This window comes from Mytilus trossulus, chromosome 5, assembly GCF_036588685.1.
Source record: "Mytilus trossulus isolate FHL-02 chromosome 5, PNRI_Mtr1.1.1.hap1, whole genome shotgun sequence".
Taxonomy (NCBI): domain Eukaryota; kingdom Metazoa; phylum Mollusca; class Bivalvia; order Mytilida; family Mytilidae; genus Mytilus; species Mytilus trossulus.
The window spans coordinates 85074232-85085722 of record NC_086377.1 but is presented as its reverse complement, the minus strand read 5'-3'; the positions used below and the strand labels follow the sequence as shown (position 1 = coordinate 85085722).

General features: G+C 31.2%; 1 protein-coding gene and 1 long non-coding RNA gene across 2 annotated transcripts in view; one reads left to right on the top strand and one right to left on the bottom strand.

Annotated features, from left to right (window-relative positions):
* Nucleotides 1-441: 441 nt before the first annotated feature.
* On the bottom strand, nucleotides 442-5651 carry LOC134717512 (uncharacterized). The gene is made up of 3 exons (XR_010107358.1): nucleotides 5458-5651; nucleotides 1283-1424; nucleotides 442-664 (listed from the first exon to the last, which is right to left on the bottom strand). It is a non-coding gene; the product is annotated as an uncharacterized LOC134717512 (long non-coding RNA).
* Nucleotides 5652-11223: 5572 nt separating this feature from the next.
* The window catches only part of LOC134718401 (uncharacterized), a 58699-nt gene continuing 58431 nt past the window's right edge, over nucleotides 11224-11491 (top strand). Inside the window, exon 1 of the mRNA XM_063580901.1 lies at nucleotides 11224-11322. Coding sequence (XP_063436971.1) covers nucleotides 11224-11322 — 99 coding nt within the window. The remainder of the gene's footprint in view (nucleotides 11323-11491) is intronic.

Below are 11491 nucleotides of genomic sequence, written 5' to 3'. Positions count from 1 at the left end.
GTTAAAAGGAAGTAATTAAATATAATTTCATCTAGTTTTAGTGGAAACAACATAAAGGACATGGTAAGCGGAGAGTTTGGCGCCCGCTAACATGTTTAACACCGTCGCATTCTGTATGTATGGATATGAACTAAGTTAGGAACCTGTTGTTCAGTGTCGTTTGTTGCTAACTTGCTAAGTCACATATTTGCTTTTTGGTTTATTGTTTTGTGTTTAACTCTGATTAGTTTTTCTCGATTAAATTGTTTAACATTTGTCATTGATGGACCTTTTATTATAGCTGATAAGTGGTACACGCTTTGATCATTGCTGAACTTTTGTTCTTAATTTTAGCGTTTTGTAAAGAGTTTTCTCATTAGCAATCTTACCCCATCACTTTATATATAAAGCCTTTTTATGACGTAACAATTGGAAATTTGAAAGAAAAAAAAAACAAGAATATTACGTATCATTAACATGATTTAATCAAAAGACAAACGGATGAAATTAAATGAAATATAGGCCATGCTTTCCCAAAAAGGTTCCGTCCTCACTACAACTTTGGATCATGTGCATGAGGGTCTGTTGAGCCGTACCCAGTACTCCATTTCAGATCCGTAGGCTGGATTCTGCCAGGATTTTTGGCCAAGTCGCCTTTAGATACCTTTAAAGGGTTTTGTCACTGCTGAATTAGAAATATAAAAATGTACACTCAATAAATAAGAATGAATCAATGCATGCAATTCCCTTTTCTCAAACACCTATTTTGAACAAACAAATAAAATGTGATGTGAAGGTTTAGCATTACGACATGCACTTTAATATGTGACATAAGTATTTTACCTACCATTTTTCTTGGAAGATACGGAAGATCGTCAGAAAATTTCAATGACTTTCGGTTTTGGAACTCATTTTCTATTGTACCAGTATTAGGTTCAGTTGAAACAGATATATGGAAATCAGTCAATATTTAGTCTAGATACTTTTTTTAATCAATAAGAAACAAAGGTCTGTGAATTCGTTCTTGTTAACCCGACAATGAATTGAAGATTGTATTGGCATCAAGATAAAAACAAATATATTTCGGTATTCTTAAACTGTAACAAGTATCTATCATAGGTCGCTGTTATCAAATTATTTTTGGTCAAGTGCGTGTTTGATATTTTGTGTTTTTGCTGACTGGGACGATGGTTCGAGGAGAAATGTCGCGTAACATCAGTAGTATGACATAACCATATAACGTTTTTGTATGTATATTTTTCTATTTCATGATAAATCAAAATATATTTTTGTAAATAATTACCTTTCACAAAATGCTTCTCTGCATATTAATGTCATAGGAAACGTGCTCCTATTCAGGACATTCAGCTGTTAAATCTTTGATGAAGGATTCCTGAGTGCACTAAGGACTATACAATGCCACTCTTGAAGGACTAGAAGGAGTGCTGTAATATGTATTATTTTTACATATGATATTAAATGCATAAATTTCAAATTGTATCGGAAAATAATCATAAATAAACAAGATATTCAACATTATTTAGACACGTGTCCGTTTTTCTTTGATATGCCGAAAATCGATGAACCGTCTGACACGTGCCTGTTACATTTTGTTATTAAGATCATGCTGTTAATTATATTTATAAACCATTTATTTGTAAACATCGCATATCTGCTCGCTGTTTGAATATAATATATAATACTGATCGATTTTAAAATATTGAGAGACATCTGAGATTTTGTAATATGTTTGATAAACAAGTAATTGAAGATGAATATCATTTTATTTTAGTATGTGAAAAGAATAATGAACTTCAAAAGAAATGTATCAAACCATATTATTTGAGAAAACCTTCAAATTTTGAACTCATACAACTACTATCTTTTCATAATGTTAAGGAACTTAACAATTTAGGGAATTTTTCTGGCATTAGGAATGCTTAATGTGTTATGTTTAAAATACTCTGCTGTACTGTTATGGGTATACTTACTTATATGAATTTTTGACTAATTGTTTAAATGTTAATATATTTCACTGATGTAATTGAATATTTGTAATATTTATAATTCTATAAGCTGTATTGCTGACGAATAAAAGATTATAAATCTAAACCGGAAATAAATCTCAGCTTGATTTGACATCTTAGCTTTATCCGTTAATTAATCCCAGCTTCAACATGCGTGATTTATGACAACTTATTGTTTGGTGTGTAAATATTGACACCTCTTTTTAAAAGGTTTGATGTTAAAAACAACAAATGTATATACATGTACTTGTTGATATGAAAAGTATGATCTTTTTAAAAATTTAAAAATTTTCAAAATAAGATTTTCTAACTGAATGTCGTGTTTTCTTTTCAATCCTATTTTCAAAGGAAACCAACAACTTTTATACAAAAATACTGCCCCAACCCTCTTTCCACAAAAAAAAAAGAATGTGTTTGTCATTTTTTTTTTATATATAATCATTAATAAACCGCAATTGCATATTGTAAAAATTAAAGAGGTGATTGTTGGTTACTTAACGTCGTGTCATACATGCTTAGGACAATTATAATAAAGATTAATTGACAAAAGAATAAAGTGAAATGTTAGAAAAAATAACGATAGAGAACTATAGAAATGATGATCTGACATCTGTGATTTAAAATATTAAGTAGACCAATTTCAAAGAAACAAGACCATTTAAAAAAGTTAACGAAATTATTGTAATATAGCGTAATCAATTAAATTCTTTTAATGAATAAAATATTACCAGAGACATATAATACAATTTGTATTATATGTCTCTGATATTACTATTACCCCCCCCCCCCTTCTGACTTCCAGGTTCTTGATACGCCCTTGTTATTTTTTCGGTATATTTTTTATACGTGTTAATCGGTATTCTTTCTCATTTTCATGTTATAAGATAACTGTTCCAGACCGTATGAGGATTTGGACCGTACACGTACGGTCTGGACCGTATGCGTACTTTTTCAAAATACTCATACGGTCGGACCGTACGCGTACGGTCTGGCTAATTATAAGAAGTTGGTCAAGTTCATAAGATACAAATGCATATACCATGTATAACAGATCAACATAACTTAACTTAATTGTAATTGAAGTAAAAAATATATTTTATCTATCTTAAAAATTTTCGCTAATTAATTCCGTTAATCTCGTGTATTTAGCATGCGATCTGTAATACATTAATTAAATCATGATCACTGAAATCGAAGATATAGGAAATAAACATAATGTGGGAGGATATTTTTAAAAATATTTTAGCAACTTTACAAAAATGCAAATGCAACGGAACATGCATGAACTGCAAACGTGTAAATAAAAAATAATAGTACGTTATACTTGCGGTAGCAAGTGTCACCTTGGGCGAGAGTACCAAAATAGGATTCAGATACAATTAAACAAATATTGGATTTCAATTACTCGTTAATTCATTTTATTTATCTTATTGAAGTAATATTAATTTGTAAAACGAAAAAGAAAGAATGTGATATGTATTTGTTTAGATTAAACCCATATGATCAAATGACACTATTGTTTGCTCGTACTGGACCATACGCGTATACTCATACGGTCCGACCGTTCGCGTATGGTCGGACCGTACGAGTATACGTATACGGTCCGGACCGTACGCGTACGGTCCAAATACTCATATGGTCTGGAACATGACCACTTAAACATTTACCGGCTTTCTTGTATATGTAGAATTGCTCTATACTATAGTGTACTACTTTCCAGACACCTCGAATCGGACGGCATAACAGTTACTAAGTGGTTACTCTATTTTGTAAAAAAGAAAGACTTCCTTAATTGGATTGGATGTTGAACAGAAAAAGAAGCATGCATATAAATATATTACATATCTAAAACTTGCAAAACGCAAAAAAATATACTTCCTTTAATATTCGAACGACCAAAAGACGAGATATATATATATATGTCACAGTATGGCCTTTAACGATGTACAAAACCAATACCATTTAGTAAGCTTTAAAGAAATGGCATTCTATGCGGCCCTTACTATGAAGGGCGTTTAAAAATAAATTTAGTGGCAAAGAACGTATTTGAAGAAGAAGAAAAACGTGTCCGCTATCATACTCCAAATCCCTCATAAAAAGGAAAAAAGATCGTACCTTAACATAATTTCTTTCGAAAGATTACAGGTAAATGTTAAATTCGATTACACAGTGTCCGTGTAATTTTGTTTGTTACCAGACTTTACCTGACATTATACAATCTTACATAATAATACCTATGTGATAATAGTATTAATGAGGATATTTGTCAATTGCAATATACAGTAATAAATAACAACCATGTCAAAACTTATTTTGTTAAAGAGTTAATGAAATGATTGTTACATAACATGATTAATCAAATCGTTAGAATGAATTATATATTAGACTTAATCGAAAATTAGAAAAAGTTCCCTTATAACTTAAATGAGGACCCAAAAAACTAGAAAGTAAAGCAGAAAGTCACAGGACAAAAAGTCACAATTCATTTTTTCTGATATTTTCTTTGAATAAAAAACACCTATTTCTACAAAAATATTTTAGTATTTTTCTTGAACTATTGTAAATAAACCAACTTATTAACAAAATTTATCAAAAGCATATCAAACATGATGAAATGATATTTAAAAAAAACAAAATGTCAAAGTGGCTTCAGTTGGCACTTAAATGGCTTCATGGTGCCCAGAAATCTTTCTTTTGCATTAATAAATTTAAATAAATTAAATAATTTTTCAAGTATAATGACACATTTTCTAAACTTTATTATGAATATGTGTATTAAAAAGTAATCATTTCAAGATAATTCTCTTACATATTCAAACAATTGTCAACAGATTATTTGTGACTTTTGTCCTGTGACTGTTAGGTGATTTTATGTCCTGTGACTTTCTGTCCGTTTACCAAAAAATAGATAGGGCTCTCTGATCTGTTTTTGGGATTGTGATCTATTATAGATAAGAACTGACTCACAAACGGCTCAAAAGGGTATAATCAATTCAAGTAAATGATAGCTAAAATACATATATGTATAGGAACATAGTCCCCTATGACTTTTTTCAAAGCGCTTTTAGGACTATAGGACATGATTTTTTTACTAAGGACATGTATGTGCCTTTAGCCTTTTTCAAACAATCGTATATTCGGAAAGTCATAGGAATCGTCTCATTAATCAAATCGACTCTTAGATGCAATTTCAATTTAACAAAGATGAAAACTTAATCGTTCTATTCTATAACATCAAATAAAAGATGAAAAAGGGTTTCAGTCAAGAGTGAGACTCCTTCCTAAAAATGGGAACTCTATATACTTCATACAATGCTATTCTTAAATCTGTCCCGAAGTCAAAATATTATTTGTTTTAAATTTCTTACGAAAATGATCTTAAATTAAAATATTTTTTTATTTTGATCAATTATAACTGTTAAAACAACTTGAAGAACCAAAATATAAGTACCGTATTCTATCTTTGTTTTCTCGTTGACGATATTCCATTACCAATCTTCTTTTTGCTGGATGAAAGAAATACTGTCGCTCTGTCGAAGTTCAATTGCAAAACTACATATGACAGTACTTTTTTAACCAAAGCATTTTGATTAAACCAATCAAAATACCTACATTGAAAGACTTGTATATATTTGAGATACCCGGTACGGTATATTAGAGATAGAGGACCAGCCTATTGTATTTCTGCATGGTTTTGAATTCTAGATATCATGTGTTATTATATTATTTCTCACTGAACCTACATTTACTAGAAGTATTTTAAAATTATAAGCGAATTAAAACTGAAAAATACCGTATTCTGTCATAATAAATAAATTGAAGTGCAATCAGCAAAAGGTTCTGTTTGCAACATGTTTGTCGCGTTTATGTTACATTATTTATCAAATAGCACTAACGATATTTTTTCTATTATTTATTTATGCTTCATAGGTTTGAAGGCTGTACAGATATGATATACATGTATATACAAGTTTAAACAACGTTCGAACCTATGATATTGCTTTGGATTTTGTTTTACACATGTGCATGCAAAACAAATTTCTTGGTAGAGGTGTCTAAATACAGCACAAATAACGTTTTTAAAAGACCGAACAGTGAACAAGTATATTTTGACAAAACGCATTTGACTGACAGGTCGAACAAAGGATGTTAATCCTATGTTCAGTATTTTAGTACTTGATTCAATATAGTAACACTTTTTTCGTAATTTTTTGTTGTAAAATGTACTTTATTATATCAAGATTTGTTTGCTTTTGTTTTTGTGAGGGCGAGAAAAAGTAAACTTGAAGTAGTTGAAAACCATACAGGTACATACACATGTCCGACTTTTTTTTAATATGTCGGAATTATATGCCATAATATAGAAAGCAAAAAATAACCAATTAATCAACTGCCATGGACATACAACATGTAGTTTTGTTTTGTAATTCCAAAATGTTTTTAATCAAAATATAAATAAAATAGATAATTTGCTTCGGTTTAAAACATATGCGGCATGGGCTTTGCTCATTGTTGGGCGCCGTACGGTGACCTATAGTTGTTAATTTCTGTGTCATGTTTGTCTCTTGTGGACAATTGTCTCATTGGCAATCATACCACATCGTCTTTTTTATATGTGTCTGTGTGTGGAACAAAAATACAGGAACCAAAACAATTTGGAAAGTGGAACTTCTTATTGTCCTTTTATTTAGCTGATCATCAAACGTCTTTAAATTTTGCTCATAGGAATCTTTACTCTACAATCATTTACGGTACCAACGAAACAAACACAGAAATAGGACAAGTAGCTCCTCATAACATATCTTTTCCCTTGTGTAACTCTGTTCACTTATATAATAAATATTTGTTCAGATTTCTCATGCCTCATGCGTAGGCCTCAAAATATTTATGTACGATACATTGACCACTGTTATACTACTAGTTCCAATCTATATAGAATTCTTATAAATAGCAAACGGCGAAAATCCAATTTCAAACAAAAAGAAATATATATTAATATCAAATGGAATGAAGTTAGGTGATATCTAATCGCCATCGTGGCGGGTTGAGCATACGTTTACGACTTTTCCTTCCATAGACATGTAGGTTGAAAAATCACAAATGTTCATGTAAAATTGTAACCAATTAGATAATTGGTTATTTTGATACATTTCCATGTCTTCATATGAATTGGTAAAACAGTTAACAGTAATTAAGTAATTTTTATTATAGTGACATGTGTAATATATCAGTTCAGTAAAGTTCAAAATATATATTACATACACAACAAGTGTGGACACAGATTAGTGTGGATAGTATGTTTGGAGGTGTGACAGTGTTTTATATGACAAAAGGAGTTCTGCGATTTTCCTATATGGTGTTATTAATAATGTTAACTGAGACACTAATTGCATTAATTACAAAATGATTTTTATGATAGAATATGGCCGTGTTCACACCAAACGCCGTGTACAGTAAGCATGTTTACACTTGGTTTAATGTAATCTACACTAGTTTCACATAAGATTTGTCCAAATCTATACACATTGTTTAGTTACCTGTACATAAGATTTGTTCACACTTGTAAACTATATGTCATTTAAATGTCATTACGTAGAACCGAACTCAAATTTTCGAACAACTTTACTAGCAGTAAGGGAACGACCATTTGACCTAAAAAAAAAAAGAGGGGAGGATGGATTTTCCCACAATTTGATTTAAAAAAAACGGGTCATACAGATGATAAAAATGAAAATATAGTCTGATTCCAAAATTTCTCCATACATTATGGTGTTAAATATTGAATTGGTACCATCGAACAAAATTGAATATTAACTTTCGCGCGAGAAAAAAATCAGACTAAGACCCCCCCCCCCCCCCCCTTTTTAGGTAAAGTGGTTGCTCCTTTAAAAAGTCATTTTGGATGATTTGCAGAAGTTTAAAGATGCCTCGACTACGCATTAAAAATATAGGCTGCATCAGCGTGCTTAAAGACAAAGAAACAGAATTGCGATGTTAAGGATCACTACATTTCTATCTTTTCTGTTTGTTTCAAATTATATTTTTTCTCCAATGAGTATTTAGCAAAAAAGGAAGGGGTGATGTTTTTTGTTTTTGTTATTTCTTACTATCTAACGGATCTGAGATACTAAACCTCACCCTTTTTCAGTAATGCATTTTTGAGTGAATCATTGTTTGAGTAAAGGCCAGTGGCAAATATTTCTGTCAGTGTGTACGTCCAGTCGATTCGGGAAGACCTTTTCAAATGGATTATGTGTTCGGCAATAATGGTGAATGAGTCTTGTCTGTCTTGATATGGGGTTAATAAGGCTACGTAAAGTGTTTCTATAACAAATAAATATATCAAGTATAGAAAAATATTTTTGTAAATAACTTTATTCATAAGTGTTATAAGTATCAATTTTATATAAAAATTGCTTCTTTTTTTAAATATACATGGGAAAATCAGAGTTCTGAATGCTTATTTTTGTGTACACTTAACCTACACAAGGCCTACATCGACTATCGACTGCATGTATACAAAACATGATTTACACTACATGTAAACATTGAGTTTTATCAATGGGAACGTAATTATGTTTAGTTTATGTGTGAGTTACACGAACACAACACCAAATTTAGGTCAATGTGAACACGGCCTATGTTCCACATCTTTGATTTTGGATACATTTTGTAGCTAGGAGAGCAACACATAAAATTTTAGTTTACATTTGTTTATATAATAACAATCATTGAGGTTTCTGTAATCAACATCAATGTGAAATCATAATGCAGAGACTCTAAAGACACATGCAGCGCTTATGTGAACCCTTGTTCGGTTGCTTTCTGTCAAATTAGTTTTTTTCTAACCGGGTTTTAAAAACCATTATTTAAGAATTGAATGCTTCTTTTTGTAACTCCATCGGGATGTAAAAGCGTTGAACGAAGTACATTTTGTACGAAGCGCGGAAGCGCTCTATTTAAAAAAATGTGCACACGGTCAACGCTATTACAACCTTACGAAGTTACAAAATGAAGCATTCAATACTTATAATTACATTTCTTTTAGCTAGGATCATGAAAACACGGTTTTTATCAAGTTTTCATTTAACTTACTTGTGCACTTTATTGTGGAAACTCGGCGTGTCATTATGCATGAGAAATTTTATTGTGTTATGAAGTTGATTAAGGAATAACGCGAGATTGCAATGTAGCCAATCAAAATAACGTGTTATAATGAAACATACATCTACTGTAATTATATCTTCATGGCAATGGTTTAAACTTTGTTATATATTATGTAAGATGTTGTAAGATTGCCAATGACTAAATGTTATCCTCTGTATGTTGTCGCAAGGCCCTCAACAATGAGTCAGATTCATGTTTTGTTTCATAGTGGACATTTACGACACCCTTATTTGAAAGAGAGACATTTCTGAAGTAAAACCGATCCCAGAATTATTTTGCGATTTAAAAAAAGTAAAAAAAAAATCAGACATCATTTTTGTACCAGAAACAAAAGGAACCACGAAATGTTTAATTTTAATCTTTGACCAACCTGATGTTCCAAGTTTAATTTCCATAATCATGACGACCTCTATACTCCACAAAGAATTTATATTAAATGTGAAATAAGTGAAGAAAGTGTTTCGTGATAAATGTACTGACCCATTAAAGGGCATTTGAAGTATACAAATACAAGAAAGATATATTTGATTTGAATACCAAATATTCATCTCTCTTTCATTTATCTCTTTCTTATTCGTGTTACTTTTTATATATATCATCACAGAAACAAGCTATTGGAACCATATTTAACGTATAACTCTTATGAAAAAACTACACCTATTTGTCACTGCACGAACTCATTATTAAACTGAATTTTAATTTCAAGCACTGAGAAGGACTTCAATCTGTTATTTTTACGAATGTTTACTTGATTTTGATTTAAACGTTCTCCTGAAACACAAAAAGGCCATAAAAATGTGCTCCGGAATATTCCGGACTGGATTGCAATTTCAAAATTGGGCATGGTAAGTGAGTCCGGAATATTCCGGAGTGGTCGGAGTCCGGAGCCGAGGTGACTCCGGAATATTCCGTACCAGTCCGGAATATTCCGGAGTAAGGGAATCGGGATTCACGTCCAGGTCCGGAATATTCCGGAGTGGTCCGGAATATTCCGGAGTGAGGGAATCGGGATTCACCTGGGTCCGGAATATTCCGGAGTGGTCCGGACAGATCCGGAGTGAGGGAACGGGGATTCAGGCGGAGGGAATCGGGATTCGGGCGGAGGGAGGATCCCCTAAGGAGTTATTGTCCTTTATAGTCAATTTTAAACAATTTTCATAAAATTTGTAAATTTTTACTACTGGTAACATTTTCCACAGAAACTACTGGACCAAGTTCATTATAGATAGTGATAATTGTAAGCAGCAAGAATGTTCAGTAAAGTAAGATGTACAAACATATCACCATCACCAAAACACAATTTTGTCATGAATCCATCTGCTTCCTTTGTTTAATATTCACATAGACCAAGGTGAGCGACACAGGCTCTTTAGTGCCTCTAGTTTTATTAGGGGACAGCCTAGGCTACTATACTTATATGTCAATAAATGGATACAGTGCTGTAGATAATGATAGTCTCCTGTCCTCAGTGAAATACTTTAAAACTGATGATTTTACTTACTTGTCAGATCATGTACAGATTCAGTTAACTTTAAATTGTAATATAAGACAAATTTTTGACCTTAAAAGTCATATAGAAGAAAAATGGAAAGATTTGAAAACATATAAATGGACTGAAAATTCACAAAATTTGCTTCTTAAAGCTCTTACATCAGAGCATATTAAACACGATATATTATATTTTGAATTCAATGAGTATGAGGGAAATTAGAAAGGGGTTGATGGTGCAACTGAAAATTTAACTAATATTTTTGAAAATATCTCTAAGATTACTTGTAAAATATCAAAAAGATTTAAAAGTAAGAGAAAAAAATATAAACAGGTATGGTCAGACAATTGTGTCTATGAGACAAAAAAAGAAATAAACTTGGTTGGAAATAAATGTAAAAAATGTCCAAATAATCAACTTAAACAGAAATATTTTGAATTGTTAAAAAGTTCTAAAAAAATGGTAAAATTTTAATAAGCACAATACAGAGAGAAGATATTTAACTCGTTGACAGAAAGTTTTGATAAGAAACCTAAAGATTATTGGGAAATACTTAAAGGAATGAAAAACAAAAACAATGTTGGTAATGAAGTACCAAAAATTTTAAAAGACGAAGAACAAAATATGAAGCATATTCAGGACCAAGGAAAACCCACATTTGTAAATATAAAATAGAAAGAGGAAATAGAAAAAACAACTTGTTAATAATGAAAAGAACATTACATTTAATAAAGAAACAGATGCTCCAATAAAATACTCAGAAATAAAAAACGTCATTAGTAAGCTTAAAAAAAAAAACAATCATACACTACCGACCAACCTCCCACCA